At 43.7% G+C, this 19,661-nt stretch overlaps 3 protein-coding genes and 1 long non-coding RNA gene across 5 annotated transcripts; 2 read left to right on the forward strand and 2 right to left on the reverse strand.

The window, feature by feature from the left end:
• Positions 1-2,058: 2,058 nt before the first annotated feature.
• On the forward strand, positions 2,059-4,177 carry LOC133146797 (ubiquitin-like FUBI-ribosomal protein eS30 fusion protein). Its single transcript, XM_061270842.1, has 5 exons — positions 2,059-2,191; positions 3,001-3,082; positions 3,182-3,326; positions 3,620-3,675; positions 3,914-4,177. The coding sequence occupies exons 1-5, from the start codon at positions 2,124-2,126 to the stop codon at positions 4,043-4,045; spliced, it is 483 nt and encodes a 160-aa protein (XP_061126826.1). The 5' UTR covers positions 2,059-2,123; the 3' UTR covers positions 4,046-4,177.
• Positions 4,178-4,915: 738 nt separating this feature from the next.
• Positions 4,916-5,499, reverse strand: LOC133146798 (uncharacterized). The gene is made up of 3 exons (XR_009711425.1): positions 5,393-5,499; positions 5,235-5,332; positions 4,916-5,112 (listed from the first exon to the last, which is right to left on the reverse strand). It is a non-coding gene; the product is annotated as an uncharacterized LOC133146798 (long non-coding RNA).
• A 1,159-nt stretch (positions 5,500-6,658) lies between these two features.
• Positions 6,659-9,381, forward strand: LOC133146429 (ubiquitin-like FUBI-ribosomal protein eS30 fusion protein). Its single transcript, XM_061270180.1, has 5 exons — positions 6,659-6,812; positions 7,379-7,460; positions 7,562-7,706; positions 8,805-8,860; positions 9,108-9,381. Exons 1-5 carry the CDS (start codon positions 6,745-6,747, stop codon positions 9,231-9,233), a joined length of 477 nt encoding a protein of 158 aa, XP_061126164.1. The 5' UTR covers positions 6,659-6,744; the 3' UTR covers positions 9,234-9,381.
• Positions 9,382-12,585: 3,204 nt separating this feature from the next.
• On the reverse strand, positions 12,586-19,107 carry prpf39 (PRP39 pre-mRNA processing factor 39 homolog (yeast)). 2 transcript variants are annotated; one of them, XM_061270177.1, is made up of 13 exons: positions 18,973-19,107; positions 17,231-17,605; positions 16,799-17,052; positions 16,483-16,727; positions 16,043-16,210; positions 15,774-15,954; positions 15,241-15,348; positions 14,954-15,118; positions 14,327-14,453; positions 13,880-14,148; positions 13,609-13,793; positions 13,163-13,355; positions 12,586-13,047 (listed from the first exon to the last, which is right to left on the reverse strand). In XM_061270177.1, the coding sequence occupies exons 1-13, from the start codon at positions 18,983-18,985 to the stop codon at positions 12,958-12,960; spliced, it is 2,373 nt and encodes a 790-aa protein (XP_061126161.1). In that variant the 5' UTR covers positions 18,986-19,107; the 3' UTR covers positions 12,586-12,957. The 2 variants fall into 2 exon arrangements, with proteins under 2 accessions (XP_061126161.1, XP_061126163.1); XM_061270179.1 differs by having other exon boundaries at positions 17,231-17,602; positions 18,973-19,099.
• Between the last annotated feature and the right edge of the window lie 554 nt (positions 19,108-19,661).

The raw sequence follows: 19,661 nt of genomic DNA on the forward strand, positions 1-19,661 counted from the left end.
TAAAGAGTTTGCAGTACCTTGTTGATTTTGCGTATGAATTGTTATAAATCAGGATATTGTTCTATATTTTTTATTAAAAAAAAAAATATCGATCGTAGAGCACTATATCGCGATATATCGTGATTGAATCGCAGCAGGCTTTAAGATATCGGCAAATATCGTATCGAAGTTCTTTATATCGATATTATATCGTATCGTGACAAAACCCGCGATTTACACCCCTATTAATGACATATGGACAAGGGGTGGCTTGAAATCGCAGGTCTCTGCTGGCTGAGAGGATGGGAATCCTGTGTGCTTATATTTTTGTCAATAAAAGACCACCACCACCGGGCCATGGAAGATGCAAAGGTAAATGACTTTAGTGATGAGTAATTTAAGGAGGTTATTTTATTTTAAAAATAACTATGTATATTAAGGCTTTTTTTCTTGTGCAAAAAATAAAATTGAAAAATGACCTTTGACTCTGACCCCTAATCCCTGACCTTTGACATCTTCATCACACACTTGTGGACATGTTTTTCAATGACACTGATGCAAAGCCAGTTAGTAAAAAAATATGTTTTAATTAGTTTTGACTAACTTGGACTACATTAATGTCGTTAAAAAAAAAACATACTCAAAAGTGTGTGACGACATTCGTGTTGCCTTTGGTTCTCAGTGTTGTGCAGTACATGCAGTGTTGTGCAGTACATGAAGCACAAGTTGGAAGTTTGGTAAGAGAGGTCGGCGCACCTACGCCATCTTGTGGTGTAATGTGATATCGCACATCAGCTCCTCAAGCATACAACACTGGGTACTCGCATCGTAGATTAGAACCGAATAGAATAGAATAGACATTTATATTTTTAAAGATGCAAGTTGGGGAACAAAGGGGTTACGTACGTTAAAAAAATGGCCAACTATTGAATGTCAAAATTGCAAACCAGTAAGGGGGCCACAGAAACATGTTGGTTTATTGAGACAGTTGCCCGATTGTGTGTGAAATGTCAGCATCTCCAGCGTGTTGAAGAAGCTCTTAGTCTAAATGTATGTTCCCATAGTATTTGCAGTCTGAACATAATTTAAAAAATTTAAACTCTTATGATATATTCAGTGAATATGTGCACATAGGGCGGCTCGGTGGTGCACTGGTTGGAGGGTGCCGGTCCGATTCCACCTCCGACCCTCCCTGTGTAGAGTTTTCATGTTCTCCCCGAACCCGTGTGGGTTTCCTCCGGTCACTCAGGTTTCCTCCCACATCCCAAAAACATGCTTGACGGGCCGATTGAGCACTCTAAATTGTCATGGGGGAAGGGGTGCAGGTGTTTTAGGGGGAGGGGCTGCAAGTGTTGTGGGGGAGGGGCTGCAAGTGATGTGGGAGAGGTGCTGCAGTGTCACTAAGATAACACTAGAGGGCGGCATTCGCATAGGGGAGGAAAAAAAAAAAAGAGGTGGAGAGGTGCAGTGTCACTAAGATAACACTAGAGGGCGGCATTCGCATAGGGGAGGACAGCATTTGCATAGGGAGGAAAAAAAAGGGGGTGGAGAGGTGTAGTGTCACTAAGATAACACTAGAGGGCGGCATTCGTAAGGGGAAGGAAAAAAAGGAGGTGGAGAGGTGTAGATGTGTTTTTTTCTTTTTTTGGAGACAGAATGTCTGAAGAAAGGTGTTATGTTGGGACACTGCAGCACCTCCCCCACAACACTTGCAGCCCCTCCCCCCAAAACACCTGCACCCCTTCCCCCATGACACTAACAGCCCCTCCCCCTCATGACACCTGCACCTCATTTGCATAACAATAACATCAAAGGAAAAGTGCATACTTATAGTGTGTCGCGTTCGTCTCTGTGTGCCCTGCGATTGGCTGGCAACCGGTTCAGGGTGTCCCTACTGCCCGATGACCGCTGGGATAGGCTCCAGCATGCCCGCAACCCCTGTGGGGACAAAGCTGTACAGAAAATGGATGGATGGATGCATAGTCCCACTTTGTCACATCCATTATGGCGACTGAACATGCTCATTAGCGACGTTTACGCCCTATGATTCAGTGTACTATACACATAGCGCCACTTTGCCACATCCACTATGGCGACAACTTACAGGCGTGGCTATCTCACGACGCAGTCCTGTCAATTTGCACATGGGCAGTCGTGTCCCATCGAACAGCCTTTCCTATGCTGCACGTGTAAAGACAAGGATCCAAACGAGGTAAGGCCTATTCGTGCCGAGTTGATGAAGTAAATTTAAACGCATCGCTGGCTGTTTTTGTGTGCTAAAATTCACACAAAACACCCGTTCGCATATTAATGAAACGCCACATTGAACGAACTGGTGAACATTTTTTGTTTAGCATCCTACTTTTCCTACGAATGCCGTGGGTAGCATGTGGCCAGCTGCGTTAGCTTAGCATTAGCCTAACAGCGACAACTTAGAAAAGTGTACCTTTTCTCTCGGTTTCGTTCCTTTTTTTTTACCAGCGTCAAAATCTGCTGGTTCAGCTTTTGCTTAACGAAGTCGAGTGAGTTTGATGTCAATTTACATATTAAATATAGTTAAGTTACGTCCAAACGCACGATATCGTAGTGTGTTAGTAGCGCTATGGTTTCTCCACGGAAGAATTTCTAAAATAGAGACGGGTGTTTTTTTGTTTTGATTGATCGATTGATTGATTGATTGATTGAATATTTATTGATCCCCAGGGGTGGGGAAATTCAGGCCCCAGCAGTATTCATACCACAGAGTGGGTATACAAAAGACGCACAAATGGCATGAGCGCAACTCAACAGGCTCTCATAAGGCTGCCACACAACGGCGCCACAAAGAAAGCCAGAAAGTGCTCAAGATAAAAGCCATCAAAGCAAAACAAAGATAAAAGACAAAGGAAAAAAAGTTGTTTTTTAAATTGCTTAATACTAGCTTGGCTTTTAAATCAATCTTCCACCGCATTTTCAAAATCTTGTACATTGTGGTCTTATCTAAATGTGTAAGACAATACGAGATGTCACTTTCTTTTTCAGCATAAACATGCAGCTCTTCCTGCGTGCCCAGAACACTCACACCCTTGAGGTGACAGGACAGGAGACTGTAGGCCAGATTAAGGTAATATAACAATAATAAATGCAAGTGAGATTGTTAGATCACTAGGTGTCATATTGTATGATACTCAACAGCAATATATATTTTTTTTCCATCCATCAGGCTCATGTCCAGACTCTGGAGGGTCTTCTGGTGGAGGATCAGGTAGTGCTACTTGCAGGTTGCCCGCTAGAAGACGATGCTTCCCTGGCATCATGCGGCGTTTCCGAGCACTGCACCTTGGAGGTAGCCGCCAGGCTTCTGGGAGGTCAGTTGTTGAAATGTTAAAAATGATTTTAATGATGCCGTTTGATTCGATAAAGGTGATTTCAAAAACTTTCTGTGTATTTTGCCACAATACTAATCCAGTCATTTAAAAAAATCTACTTTGCAGTACCGACGACAAACCAAATCATTGCTCCAATATTGGCTGATGCATTACTGATCCGATAATAATCCTGCATCCCTATTTACATGTTTACACACCTGTTGTAATTTATTCACTGGCTTTGTGTTGCCTGTTGCCATCGTATGTAAGTAGACTTTTCCCTTTGTGTCTAGGTAAGGTCCACGGCTCTCTGGCCCGTGCTGGAAAAGTGAGGGGCCAGACTCCCAAGGTGAGGAAAGTGAATGTGCCTTTCATGTATCCATTTGATATTGAAATAGAATTGAGGGTTAGAAAATCAGTTGTTTAAATTTCCTGCTTTATAAATGACAAAATTCTAGATATTTGGCCTTTGTGATGGATAATAATAATAAATTACATTTATAGTGCACTTTACATTAAAAAAAAAAATCTCAAAGTGCTAAAAAAATTTGAACTGTGATGTTTTGAACATATCGTTTGTTTGGCAGGTGGACAAGCAGGAGGAGAAGAAGAAGAAAAAGACCGGCCGTGCCAAGCGTCAGACGCAATACAACCGTCGCTTCGGCAACGTGGTGCCCACATTAGGGAAGAAGGGACCCAACGCCAACTCCTGGCTCTGACAGTCTCTCGCTGGCAAAAAGCTGCTTTGTTACCATAGCATCAACTCCCACTTTTGATACTGTCATCTCAAGTAGGATATGGTAGCCTTGATACAATATGTTCCCTATTTCCATTAAAATAGTTGTCCAAGAGGATGCTGTAGACTTTGGATTACACTTGACTGTGCCTGACAAGCACGCCCACCCCACCCCTCCTTCGCATACCCACTCGCCCAATCTCGACTCAATTTTATTAATGGCCAAAGTCACACACACACATTCAAATTAAGCCAGAAAGAAAGAGAGGGAGCAACGTTGATTAGCTAAGGAATGTAGTGTGGTGTGAATTAGCACTTCATTGTCGGCCCGTGACCCCCGCAGAGTTTGTCCATCTGTTCTTCTCCAGTTGTTGGCCGAGTCGTCCGCGAGTGTGATCAGATAACTTGAATTGCCGCTTTCCTGTGGAACAATGCAACTAAACCTTGGCTAGACTTTATCTACTTAGTAAATTAACGCGCAATAAGAATGAGTGACTTGTCCTAAACACTTGAACAAACATCGAGTAAATATGGGATAACTTGTAACAATCTATGAACCAAACCTACAGTTAACTAAAAGGAATGAAGTTTCTTTCAACCAAATAAGAACATTTCGCCTATGCAAATAAGCTCTGCTCATTGTTAGTGAAGGCCTCTTACAGAAACAAAAACACACAGATAACATAAGGACAGGAAGGATACATATGGCTGACAGGGATCAAAAGACATCCCTGTCACTAAAGAGAAAGAACCTAGATAAAAGGAAAGCCATAAACTCGTAAATGACAAGGCTTTACTTAAATTATTCCAACAGTTTGCTTCAAATAATTTTTATAAAAACAAAAACTTCAGCTTTGTCTGTGAAAGTAATATTTTAATGCTGACAAAGAACATAAAAAAAATTACATTGACATTAAAGCAACAAAACGATTATGTAGTTGGAATCCCCAGCCACCAATGTGCCAAAATTCAGACAGCTTTCCAGTTTTCTTGCTTTAATCCACAGCCACCAGCTCCACCTCGAATATCAGCTTGGCATTCGGTGGAATTCTGAAAAAAGGTTAAGGAGATGGACAGTAAAATCAAAGATAATGAGTGGTGTTCATACTTTTGTCACGTTTGTCAGACACCCAATTTCTAATTTAGTTCCATCTCCAGCCCAAAAAAGATACTTGGAGTCGGGGCGGCCCTTCTTTCCGTACGCCCACTCAGGTTCGATCTCCAGACGGGCCGTCTCACCCCTGCTCATGGTTAACAGGCCCTCGTCCCACTGCGGCAAACACGACTGTGTTAAACAAAAGGCGGACAAGAACGGGAATAACGCACGTACCCCTCGAATGACTTTGCCCAGGCCCACTTTGAAGCTCAGCGGCTTGGTTTGCTTTTACTTTCTTGCCACTGCAAAGATTACAAAATTAATTAGTCGGACTGCATTGTGTACGTAAGAGCATGACCTTTTGATGCTAAGCGCCTGATGGGATGTTGGTGTCAAAGACCGTGCCATCGGTGTACCTAATGAAATGTCCATAAGTGACCTCACAAAGAAACCAGCCAATCAGAAGGTGGGGATGAGGGCGGGTGTGGCACTTTTCACTTTCTGTTAAATTTAGACCAGGATTTTCCCCTAATGTAGTGGCCTGTTATTAGGTACACCTGAAAATGGCGGTGTACCTAATGAAGTGTCCATACGTGACGTCACAAATATCCAGCCAATCAGGGCTTTGTGGCACTTTTCACTTTCAGTTACCGTGTTTTTCCATGCTTCATGCGCAAAATTTAACTAATTTATTGTCCTAAAATCTGGGGTGCGCATTATGCATGGGTACACTTATTCTTTGATGTTATTGTTATGCAAATGAGGTGCAGGTGTCATGAGGGGGAGGGGCTGCAAGTGTTGTGGGGGAGGGGCTGCAAGTGATGTGGGGGAGGTGCTGCAGTGTCACTAAGATAACACTAGAGGGCGGCATTCGCATAGGGGAGGAAAAAAAAAGAGGTGGAGAGGTGCAGTGTCACTAAGATAACACTAGAGGGCGGCATTCGCATAGGGGAGGACAGCATTTGCATAGGGAGGAAAAAAAAGGGGGTGGAGAGGTGTAGTGTCACTAAGATAACACTAGAAGGCATTCGTAAGGGGAGGGAAAAAAAGGAGGTGGAGAGGTGTAGATGTGTTTTTTTCTTTTTTTGGAGACAGAATGTCTGAAGAAAGGTGTTATGTTGGGACACTGCAGCACCTCCCCCACAACACTTGCAGCCCCTCCCCCCAAAACACCTGCACCCCTTCCCCCATGACACTAACAGCCCCTCCCCCTCATGACACCTGCACCTCATTTGCATAACAATAACATCAAAGGATAAGTGCATACTTATAGTGTGTGTCGCGTTCGTCTCTGTGTGCCCTGCGATTGGCTGGCAACCGGTTCAGGGTGTCCCTACTGCCCGATGACCGCTGGGATAGGCTCCAGCATGCCCGCAACCCCTGTGGGGACAAAGCTGTACAGAAAATGGATGGATGGATGCATAGTCCCACTTTGTCACATCCATTATGGCGACTGAACATGCTCATTAGCGACGTTTACGCCCTATGATTCAGTGTACTATACACATAGCGCCACTTTGCCACATCCACTATGGCGACAACTTACAGGCGTGGCTATCTCACGACGCAGTTCTGTCAATTTACACATGGGCAGTCGTGTCCCATCGAACAGCCTTTCATATGCTGCACGTGTAAAGACAAGGATCCAAACGAGGTAAGGCCTATTCGTGCCGAGTTGATGAAGTAAATTTAAACGCATCGCCGGCTGTTTTTGTGTGCTAAAATTCACACAAAACACCCGTTCGCATATTAATGAAACGCCACATTGAACGAACTGGTGAACATTTTTTGTTTAGCATCCTACTTTTCCTACGAATGCCGTGGGTAGCATGTGGCTAGCTGCATTAGCATAGCATTAGCCTAACAGCGACAACTTAGAAAAGTGTACCTTTTCTCTCGGTTTCGTTCCTTTTTTTTACCAGCGTCAAAATCTGCTGGTTCAGCTTTTGCTTAACGAAGTCGAGTGAGTTTGATGTCAATTTACATATTAAATATAGTTAAGTTACGTCCAAACGCACGATATCATAGTGTGTTAGTAGCGCTATGGTTTCTCCACGGAAGAATTCTAAAATAGAGACGGGTGTTTTTTTGTTTTGTTTTTTAAATTGCTTAATACTAGCTTGGCTTTTAAATCAATCTTCCACCGCATTTTCAAAATTTTGTACATTGTGGTCTTATCTAAATGTGTAAGACAATACGAGATGTCACTTTCTTTTTCAGCATAAACACGCAGCTCTTCCTGCGTGCCCAGAACACTCACACCCTTGAGGTGACAGGACAGGAGACTGTAGGCCAGATTAAGGTAATATAACAATAATAAATGCAAGTGAGATTGTTAGATCACTAGGTGTCATATTGTATGATACTCAACAGCAATATATATATATATTTTCCATCCATCAGGCTCATGTCCAGACTCTGGAGGGTCTTCTGGTGGAGAATCAGGTAGTGCTACTTGCAGGTTGCCCGCTAGAAGACGATGCTTCCCTGGCATCATGCGGCGTTTCCGAGCACTGCACCTTGGAGGTAGCCGCCAGGCTTCTGGGAGGTCAGTTGTTGAAATGTTAAAAATGATTTTAATGATGCCGTTTGATTTGATAAAGGTGATTTCAAAGACTTTCTGTGTATTTTGCCACAATATTAATCCAGTCATTTAAAAAAATCTACTTTGCAGTACCGACGACAAACCAAATCATTACTTCAATATTGGCTGATGCATTACTGATCCGATAATAAAATTTTTTTTTTTTTTTCTTTCTTTCCCTCGGTATGGCGCCGTAAGTGGCTGCCTCCCAGCAGTGTTCTCTCTTTTCCTCTTTATTTCTTTCTTTTCTCCTTTTTCTTTCTGTCTTTTTGTCCATTCGGCGATGCTGGTGCCTTCTACCGCACCTCGGTATCTCTTCGGATCGGATATTTTTGTATTATTATTTTTTTTCTTCCTGGAACCGGGATCATCGGTTGAGACCGGCGTAACTCTACGGCGGCTTCCTGCTTGTCCGGCCAGTGATGACCGGGTCCCTCGCCTTGGCCTTGCAACCGCAACCCCTGTGGGGACTCCGCTCCCTCGTGCTCGTCGGAACCAACGACTTTCGCCATGCTAGCCCCGTGGTGACCATCTGCACGTGCATCCGACTGGGTGCCCAGGACGCTGCTCACACGTTTGCCTGCTTTGTGATGTTTTTCACCGATTCACGACCACGGTCCATTGGGCGCCGTTGAACTGGACTGCCCCTACACCTGTCTATGGACCCCGTGGAGGCTATTTAGTGTGTTTTGGGATGTTCTCTTGTATTGAGGGGTGCTGGTTGGCCACAGTTGTTTTTTTTCCTTTGTCTTTTAGCTTTGTTTTGCTTTGATGGCTTTTATCTTGAGCACTTTCTGCCTTTCTTTGTGGCGCCGTTGTGTGGCAGCCTTATGAGAGCCTATTGAGTTGCGCTCATGCTATCTGTGTGTCTTTTGTATACCCACTCTGTGGTATGAATACTGCTGGGGCCTGAATTTCCCCACCCCTGGGGATCAATAAATATTCAATCAATCAATCAATCCTGCATCCCTATTTACATGTTTACACACCTGTTGTAATTTATTCACTGGCTTTGTGTTGCCTGTTGCCATCGTATGTAAATAGACTTCCTTTTGTGTCTAGGTAAGGTCCACGGCTCTCTGGCCCGTGCTGGAAAAGTGAGGGGCCAGACTCCCAAGGTGAGGAAAGTGAATGTGCCTTTCATGTATCCATTTGATATTGAAATAGAATTGAGGGTTAGAAAATCAGTTGTTTAAATTTCCTGCTTTATAAATGACAAAATTCTAAAAATAGATATTTGGCCTTTGTGATGGATAATAATAATAAATTACATTTATAGTGCACTTTACATTAAAAAAAAAAAAATCTCAAAGTGCTAAAAAAAATTTGAACTGTGATGTTTTGAACATATCGTTTGTTTGGCAGGTGGACAAGCAGGAGGAGAAGAAGAAGAAAAAGACCGGCCGTGCCAAGCGTCAGACCCAATACAACCGTCGCTTCGGCAACGTGGTGCCCACATTCGGGAAGAAGGGACCCAACGCCAACTCCTGACTCTGACAGTCTCTGCACTCTCTCGCTGGCAAAAAGCTGCTTTGTTACCATAGCATCAACTCCCACTTTTGATACTGTCATCTCAAGTAGGATATGGTAGCCTTGATACAATATGTTCCCTATTTCCATTAAAATAGTTGTCCAAGAGGATGCTGTAGACTTTGGATTACACTTGACTGTGCCTGACAAGCACGCCCACCCCACCCCTCCTTCGCATACCCACTCGCCCAATCTCGACTCAATTTTATTAATGGCCAAAGTCTCACACACACACATTCAAATTAAGCCAGAAAGAAAGAGAGGGAGCAACGTTGATTAGCTAAGGAATGTAGTGTGGTGTGAATTAGCACTTCATTGTCGGCCCGTGACCCCCGCAGAGTTTGTCCATCTGTTCTTCTCCAGTTGTTGGCCGAGTCGTCCGCGAGTGTGATCAGATAACTTGAATTGCCGCTTTCCTGTGGAACAATGCAACTAAACCTTGGCTAGACTTTATCTACTTAGTAAATTAACGCGCAATAAGAATGAGTGACTTGTCCTAAACACTTGAACAAACATCGAGTAAATATGGGATAACTTGTAACAATCTATGAACCAAACCGATAGTTAACTAAAAGGAATGAAGTTTCTTTCAACCAAATAAGAACATTTCGCCTATGCAAATAAGCTCTGCTCATTGTTAGTGAAGGCCTCTTACAGAAACAAAAACACACAGATAACATAAGGACAGGAAGGATACATATGGCTGACAGGGATCAAAAGACATCCCTGTCACTAAAGAGAAAGAACCTAGATAAAAGGAAAGCCATAAACTCGTAAATGACAAGGCTTTACTTAAATTATTCCAACAGTTTGCTTCAAATAATTTTTATAAAAACTAAAACTTCAGCTTTGTCTGTGAAAGTAATATTTTAATGCTAACAAAGAACATAAAAAAAATTACATTGACATTAAAGCAACAAAACGATTATGTAGTTGGAATCCCCAGCCACCAATGTGCCAAAATTCAGACAGCTTTCCAGTTTTCTTGCTTTAATCCACAGCCACCAGCTCCACCTCAAATATCAGCTTGGCATTCGGTGGAATTCTGAAAAAAGGTTGAGATGGACAGTAAAATCAAAGATAACTAGAATTTTGCAATTTCTGGAGAAATTGCGTGTGAAGGCGAAATGTATGAATAACTTTTTCGGGGAATGCTGCCGAACGATGTTGAAACGTGTTGAATTACTTGAGAAATGTAGAATATTTGGAGAATTTGTGGTGAATTTCAAAATTAAAACTTTTGAATATTTGGTAAGTGGGAAGTTGTGGAATAGGTAGGCAAAAGATGAACAGTTGAAAGTTGGAATGGGTTGAATCGGTTGAAAAATGTAGAAATTAGAGTAGAAAAACGGAATTTTAGAGATTTTTGGTTGAATTTCAAATTTGGAATATTTGGTAGGTGGGAAGTTTTGGAATAGGTAGGCAAAAGATGTACAGTTGAAAGTTGGAACGGGTTGAATCAGTTAAAAAATGTAGAAGTTAGAGCAAATGTTGAATCCCCATAGAGAATGAATGGGAAAATAAAAAAAGCAATTGCGCCAAAATCTTTCTAAATCTGGAACAAAACAAAAAAAAACGGCCTCAGGAGGTTCACTTTTGGGGTAAAAATGTTGAAACGGGTTAAATCGGACAAAAAACGAAAAAGTTAGCGCAGATGTAGCTATTTGGGGCACTTAGTGTTGAAATAAGCTCACTTCCGGTAGGATTCGGGTCATTTCCGGTCTAATTTGGGTCTTTTCCGGTTTATTTGGGTCACTTCCGGTTTTATATAGGTCACTTCCGGTTTAGCTGAGGTCACTTCCGGTTTATTTGGGGTCATTTCCGGCTAAAAAAGGTCACTTCCGGTTCATTTGGGGTCACGTCCGGTTTACCTGAGGTCACTTCCGGTCTATTTGGGGTCACTTACGGTTTGATTTAGGTCACTTCCGGTTTATTTGAATCACTTCCGGTTTAATGTGGGTCACTTCCGGTTCGTCTGAGGTCACTTACGGTTTATTAGGGGTCATTTCCGGTCTAAAAAGGTCACTTCCGGTACTTTTGGGGTCACTTCCGGTTTGATTTGGGGCGCTTCCGGTTCATTTTGGGTTCATTGGGGGCACTTGAGGGTCAATCCAAGATGGCCGCCACACCGGAATTGGGGGTCAAGGGTTGAATGTGTAAGTGCAGTGATACTGACCGGCAGAATAACATCCGGTTGTTCCCAAAGATCTTTTTTCTGAAATAATTTTACGTTTACGGATTTAAGAGTCAAAATTTGTGTGCGTATTATACATGGGTACAGGCTTTTTTCCAGCATCGACATGCCATTTTTAGCACGGGGGCGCTTTATGCATGGAAAAACACGGTAAGTTTTGACCAGGATTTTTCCCTAATAAAGTGGCCTGTTATTAGGTACACCTGAAAATGGTGGTGTACCTAATGAAGTGTCCAAAAGAGACGTCTCACTTTGGCCACTTCATTAGGGAAACATCTTGGTCAAAACTTAACAGAAACTGAAAAGTGCCACACCCGCCTCCTGATTGGCCGTTCCTTTCTGACGTCACTTATGGACGCTTCAGTAGGTACGATGAAGGGTGGTCGTTTTTTCAATTTCAGTCAAGTTTTGACCAATAATTTTACCTACCCTCCGTGTATAATTCTACACCCATGCGCCACGTTTAATTTTAGTTTCAAGTTTTATTTGATCAAGTATGAGTTTTGGTTCTTTCCGTACAAATACTATGGAGGTATAAGGAGGTACATTTTGATCCCTAATGTGTGTGGTCTATTTAAAGTAGTTACAAAAGTGGAGCAGGACTTTAATTCAGACTTTATTTTGAATAATTTTATTTTTCAAGATTCGAGCTCAACACTTAGCAGTTTCAAATTTCATTTTTTCCAACGAGCTTTTCAAGTACAAAAATTTAACCCTACTCCAGTGCTTCTCAATTATTTTCTGCTTCGCCCCCCCTAGCAAGAAGAAAACTATTCAACCACCGTGACTATCCTAACTTGTCTTGTAAGTTGTAAAATGTTGCACTGTCGCAAACGTCACAGAAGTAACAATGAGAGCACCACTGCCCCCTGCTGGGAAGATGCGCAATTACACTTTATTCTAGTCCTGCAAAAAAAAAAGCCTGTTCCCCAGGGTCACACGCGCCCCCCCAGGTATAGCACGGCGAAGGGGGGCGCGCCCCACTATTTGAGAAGCACTATCTCCATACCAAGGCTCCTGCGTGACTAATTTGATTATTTTACCATTTAGGGCATACAAACCTGAACGTTATGTAATCTGGTGCACACAAATTACAAAGATTAAAATAAAACAGAGGCATACCAGGATATCTGTTTATTAAGAAATCAAGTTGAGAAAAACAAGGTAAACAGGAACTCTTGATTTCCGGTTCATTCAAATACGTTAAAAATACTTCAAATTTAGAGAGACCCACAAGGAGAATGAAAAACGTTACCTTTGCGTCTAGAGCACAGGGTGGGCAGTATGGTAATAGTGGCGGCTGTCTTTACAAACAACATGCATCATGTGTATTCTTTTATATCCCCAAACAGGAGCTACACCTTGTACTGTATTTGAAATAATGAGCTCAAGAATGAGAAAATAAATCTTTTGGGAATGCGGTGCTGGTTGTCTTAATTTGAAAAGCTAGACACATTCTCCAATGAGAGACCAAGATCACGGTGGCGGCCATCATGTCGAAGGAGGAGGGTAGTACTGATTATACTGGGCATATTGGTTGTACTGGCCCCAAGAGTTTTGGCCCCAAGCACCATACTGTTGCTGAAGGGACAAGATAGAAAAAGTTAAAACACGAGATCAGTATTTGAGCTACGGAACACATTTTGTACTTTTAATTGAAAAAAATAAAGAAATAATTAACCAGCGTAAAACCCACCTGGTACCAGTTGTTGTAATTGTACGCACTGTTGGCTTGCATGTCTGTTCCGACGGCGGCCATAGAGGCATCGTCCATGCGCTGCCTCTTAGCATCGGGTTCCTGAGAGCTGTCGTAGCCATTCTCCGGACTCCTCTTTGATAAGTCGACTTCCTTCTGCAGGTTCTGGTGTTCCTCGTAAGCGGCCACCAGTCTGAAACAGAAACATTCACACTGTTGGTCCAAGGGCCTAATTCCCATTTAACAAACACAATTCTGGATTCAAAAACGGTGCGCTGCATTCAGATGATCACATATCAGATTTTGAGCCACATTTCTAAGACTCATGTTACGATATCAAACTTAGTCTCATTTTCTCGTTAAACTACTACAATGCACATCACATTTGTGTCACTTGCGAATAAAATAAAACTGCGTTTCTTGAGGAAATTCCCTTCCAGACTCACGCATGGATGTCGTTGCCAAAGTCCTCGAGGAATTCCACTTTCCGTTGAGCGAAGAGGAGGCGCGACTCCATCTCCATGGGGCTCTTGAGGGCCCGGTCGAAGCAATCCAAGATCTCAGCCTGGTTCTGTGTCACGTCTCCGCTGTACTCTAGCTCCAGCAGGTTGAGGTACAGCCTTGGACACGCCTGGGAGAGAAAAGAAGCAGTCAGGAGTACGTGGATAATGTTGGAGGCCAATACCGCAGGGGGGGCTTTCACGCGTCGTTAGTTACCTGGTCTCTCTCGATGGCGTCCAGCAGCACTTTCCTGGCCTTGCTCAGGCTCTTCTGCACCTTGAGGAACTGCCGCGCCAACTTCACAGCATAGAAGGATGTCTCAGAGGCGGTCTTGGATGTCTCTACCGCTTCTTTCAGCAGAGCCTCCGCCTCATCGAGTTTGCCACGCCGACGCTCCAGGCTGACTCGCCGCAGCCGCACCATAGCCAAGGTGGGCACCACCATCTCCAGATTTTTAAGGATGTTACTGGCGCCTTCGACGTTGCCTGCAGGAAAAGTAGGAAATAACTGTGACTTGGACTTTTAAGTAGTGCTGCATATTAGAGCGGGCGGGGTCAATGGTATGTGAAATGTGGAATTCCAACGCAAATACGACAATTGATGATTCTAACCAGGTAAGTATTGTGGCAACATTGGCGCTTGATTTCAAATTGTGCGACTCACCCTGCTGCTCCTCAAAGCCAGCCCACAGCAGATGGATGGCGGGCTTCCTGGGCAAATGGACCGTGCAGGCCTTCCTGTAGACGTGCCGGACTCCGTCGGTGCTGAAGGCCTCCAGGTATTTGGCGTACTTTTGAGGCGTGAAAAGAAGAGACAGTGGGAAGAAGAGCAAGTAGAGGAGCGCAGAAAGAAGGAAAGAAAGGAAGACAAAGACAAGACCAGACGTTTACATTTCCCGCTTCTCGGACCCCCAGTGAATGTCGTCATTGACAAGATCGTTCTTAGAATTTTTCTGTGTAAACCCATCAGCACCTTCATGGAACCAATTAGATAAGATTCTGTAAGGTAGTGGGAGACGAAGAAGATGCAGTTGGCAAATGCTGCAGTCAAATCTTGTGTGGCAAGCAGGCCATCCCATCCCCTAATACAACAGATACAGTCACATATCAACGTTACACGCAAAGAGAGCGCCGGACGTTTTTGTCTTGTTTTTCTCGGTTTGCTTTTTTTCGTTTCACGCCATGTGATTGTCATCGATGGTAGGGTGGGAAGTGCAGGGAAGCGGCGAGAGTAGAAGCGGTGAGGAGAAAAAAAATAAAAACAAAAAATAAACAAAAAACGCCTTGATACCTTGATCCAGAACTCTTCATAGAGAGCACAAGCGATGAGGCAGCGTTCAAATAGAACCACCACGCGCTCCGGGGTGCCGTTCTCCATCTCAAAGTCCAGGTACTCGCGCCAATTGTTCAGCTGAGTCTTCTCCAGGGCTTTCACGTGGAAGTACGGCCTCTTGATCTGACAAAAGTAAATGTAGTGTTGCATGTAAGAAACAGGGACTCACAAAGGCAGGGCAGAAATTCAGAGTCAACTGCTATGGAATTGATGAAAACTCAAGTGTTGAATGCAAGATGCCGTACCCCTTCCTCAAAGGCCCAGCGCTTGCTGACTTCGTGCTCGTTGAGGTTGAACACTTCCTGCCGGGCCTCGATGGCTTTGTGGCGCATGTTCTCGATCTCAGTGACTCTCTACGTGAAAACACAGACAGAGCACACATTGTTGGACGGTTTGACAACAATCACCTGCTCCACTTGATGTAATAGCTGCCGGTGGCGGTCCCGCAGCCATAGATTTACATCACCAGAGACAAGAGGCCTGCAGGGGGGGGCGTATATATGCACCCTGCATATCAACCTCTAGGTGGAGGTGCTGCGGGTCAATGGGCCTCGGTTGTTCCTTTTAGTTTAAGGGCGAGTGTCCCTGACAGGATGCCAGCGTGAAGCCCCCCTTGGCTGTCTTTGGCTTGGCTGCCGACATAAAGACAACTCTTCAAACTCTTCTCTTAATCCACATCATGGTCATGGTGGACAACAGCCAACCGCCATCTAACTCAAGATTTTTTTATTTTTTTTGAGCGCTTAAATTCTTCCCTTGATTCTACCAAGAGTCTTACCTTGGCGGGATCAGGGAGATCCTCTGTGCCGGGCGGCAGCTGCTCCTGGGGGGCGGTCGTATCGCCGTCTTCACGCGCCATGGAGGTCAGATTGGCTTTGGATAGCTCCAGTCTGAACTTGACAAACTCCTCCTCGGACAGGAAATGTTTGGGGTTGTTGTTCTGCACGTGCTCTTTAAACCTGTGTGTCACGTTAAGGCCATCATATAGTCTCAAAGAAAAAAAAATCCAATTCGGGTTGGAAATTGGTAATTCGACCGTTCCCTTACTTTTGTAAGTGCTGAGAGTAGAGCTGCGTGGGGATGCCCAGGACGCGATCGTAGATGGCAGTGACGTTTGAAAGCTTTCCCTGTTCCGTCTCCCAAATGATGAAGGATTCCCAAAGGCGGTCAGAGCGGAAGTCTGTACCGGCCGCCAGCACGGCATGTTCGTAAGCCCTGGGGAGTAAACAAAACACTAAATTAACTTTGGGGGGATTTCTTCTCCACCTAAAAGTGTTGGACAAAAACAGTAGTACAGTAGTATTTGTATCACCGACCAAATTGGAGTCTTCAAACTACTCACTGGCACTACAGAAATGAGAATTTGGCAGGAAAACGCATGCACATATTCACATCGTTGCGCAAACTTATTACGTGCCATTTGGAACCTCACGCCGGGATGAACCTAGGACCCCCTTTAAAGTGGACTTGACGGGGTTTCTACTCACGCTCGAATGCGTCCCTCGGTCTCCGGGTCTCGCGTGTCAGAGTTCTCCTTGATGTAGGTCATGTAGTGCAGCCAAAGGTCCACACTGAGCGGGATAGCCTGCAAGCCTCGCCGGTACACCTCCTCTGCCACGTGTATGTGGCCATGCTTTTTCTCTATGTCGGCGTACTTCTTCCAGTACCCGTAGCAGTATGGATAGCGCAGGAGGAAAACGTCAAATGCTTTTCTCACCGCTTGGAGGATATTCTGAAAGGAAGAAGAGCGTCATTTGGTAGATGCTCCCGTTTCTACAGATGAGGCATCGGTATTTACTTTACCTCTTGCTCGACATACTGCAGCAGGTAGACCCAGCCATTGAAGTCCTCTGGATTATCTTCACATCCTTTCAGAAGTTTTTCAAACTCGCTGGGGAGCTCTGGCTCCCTATGATAGGCAGCTTCCTGGGCGGCGGCTTCCTGGGCAGCGTCTTGGGCAGCTGTTTCCTGGGCGGCGGAGGCTTCTTGAGCAACATCTTTGGTGGCATCCTCAAGCTCCATTCCATCATCGGCAGCTTGCGACGCCTCAGTGCCATCTGTTGTAAGGAAGGAGGCAATAATGCAGTAATTCCTGACCATAGTGTGCATTGGCCCATGTGTCAAATTATTCTAATTTAAATGTGCGCCTTGATTCCAAGGTTAGAAATCACTGCATAATGAACCACTAGCCACGTATATATTTTTTTGTCTTTGAATGAACATCTTTCATTTTACCTTGATTGGTCACTTCTTGGGTGTGCGGCTGAGCCTCCAGTGTTTCCGGCGGCTGTTCCGGTGGCTGCGGGGGAAGCGGCGGCGGGGGTGGTTGCTCATCTGGATACAATGGCGCATTGGCGACCTGAATCTGGTCCACACCTTTCTCCACGAGGCCCATCTCCGGAGGAGGAGGCGGCGGCGGCGGCAATGGCGGGTTGGCGTGGTCTCCTGCCCCAGAAACAGAATCTATGCTAGGCTCAGGAGCGGCTTGCTCCATGGTCCAGTCGGCGGTTTGGTTTAGAGCAGGAGGGTATGCTTCTCCATTACTCGCCATGGCATGTGTCTCTGATTCCAGCATTCCAGTGATGGGCGCTTCTTGGTGTTGAAGGCCTGCTGGAATCAATTAGTCCAGTTTAGATTGGTATTGCACTGTTTTCTTTTTTTTTGTAATTTTAGTAATTTCTTTTTGGAATGCCTTGTTTGTTAATTATTTAAAACATAAAATTTTTAATTATATAAACACACGAAGATACATTGACAATATAAAAAATGCTGCCTTGCATATTGTGTCGCACATGAGCTGTTTACCAAGTAACACATCTATTCATTGTTATATACCGACACCCAAGAGCACAAAGAGCATAACCATCCAAGCCAACCCCCTATACAGTCCTCAGGCTCCCCAACAATAGCAGTTTGCATTATTTTATTGCAATGTTTTTCCTTATTCAGATTTGTTTCAAGACTACAGTTACAGTTAGACTTCATTTTGATGGTTAATGCAGTTATTGCAATTTTGTTGTTTTATCACAGTAGATTAGTTTATTTACATTTCAAAAACCAGAAGCCATTCATTTACAAATGTGATTGCACTTTAGTTTACATCTTTAAATGTTCAGATATTAAGATGTGGTAGACAGTTTGAATGATTTGTATGAGGAAAAATGCCATGCTTTTTCTCTCGAATATATTGTTATAATCATTTGTTTCAGATGTAATCATTTTCTGTGTAAAAACTTAATTTGGTGTTCAAAAAGTCATTTTTCAAACTTGAGTCCTGAAAAAGAGGGGGTCGTCTTATATTCGGGCCAACACGATAACCTGCCAGATATTCTTACATTACTGTATACAAAACGTTGTCAAGTGCTGAATCATGCAAGCATAAACGTGTCACTTAGCACTAGCACATCCAGTTCAGCGCATATAAGCTATCTGTTGATTAGTTGTACCATTTGAATACAACGTTGAACATGCTAGCCAACGTGCCGGAGATCAGGACATGATATAAATCAGAAGGGGGGTGGGTTAACTAACTAATAATTGTACGCATTAACCCAATTTACCATGCATACAATATTTCAACGACCGAGATAAGCGCTTTACGTCGACAACTTTGTCGTGCAAACAAGGCCGCCGGTAAACATGCAAAGTTCAACCTTAACTTGGGCCTCCGTTAGCGTCTAAATCTTGGACGCATTACCGCAGACAACGTGAAGCCAAGTTTACTTTGTCTTGACGTTTAACGTTAAAACAAACACGCTGCACATTGGGTGGTGTAATACAATCCAATAAATCTAACGATCCACTAAAATCATCGTTGACCTTTATATGACTACGGTTTGCCGCCTCTTGTTCCAGGAAATAGTCGCACCCGCGGCTTCTCCACATTAGCTAGCCCCGCACTAGCTAGCACGACAGGTTAAGGTCTTTTGTGATACAGCAGGCAACTAAGTCAATGAAAATACGATTTGGAACCTTACCGGGAGCTTCCATGTACTCTTTTATCGAATTTGAGGGTGCGTTCTCTGTCTTTTTATCTAAACTACGACAGCGCGGCGTGGTTCATCCACCATCTTTCTCTTATAAACCGGAAATAACGAAGCGGCCTGTGCGCATGCTCAGAAAGTAGACTCGGACAAACGTCTAGTGTACGTCCTAAGCACTTTCAACACAAACATGGTTAATCTCACTAAAACACGAAAATAACCGTGCATACGTGAATAATTGTTTAATTAATGTCGAGAGGTTTCATTACTTATTTGAAAAAAATACGCATTACCCTAAAAATATTTTTAGTAATGTCTAATAAGCAGGTCAAAATGTTATCATACGTTGTATATTTGCATATGCTGTAATGTATGTAAATGATTCTTATCATAATCATCATCATTATTATGTGACGAAACATCTCCCACCCACATAACCTGCAGGCCACGCAATCGCTTTGGATTGAATAGTTCAAAAAACAATTATGGAACCAGTACATTAGACCGTCGTGAGACAGGTTAGTTTTACCCTGCTGATAATGTGTCGTCTGTTATCAAACGTGAAATTCGTATAGTAGACGTCACATTAGGATCAAATATGAAACTTCTTGATGAACTGTCAAAGTAATGTAGTGAATGGCCGCCCTCCTAAAAATGGGAGAAAACGGTTTAAATGCTGACTA

This window comes from Syngnathus typhle, linkage group LG22 (genome assembly GCF_033458585.1).
Source record: "Syngnathus typhle isolate RoL2023-S1 ecotype Sweden linkage group LG22, RoL_Styp_1.0, whole genome shotgun sequence".
NCBI classification, from domain to species: Eukaryota; Metazoa; Chordata; class Actinopteri; order Syngnathiformes; family Syngnathidae; genus Syngnathus; species Syngnathus typhle.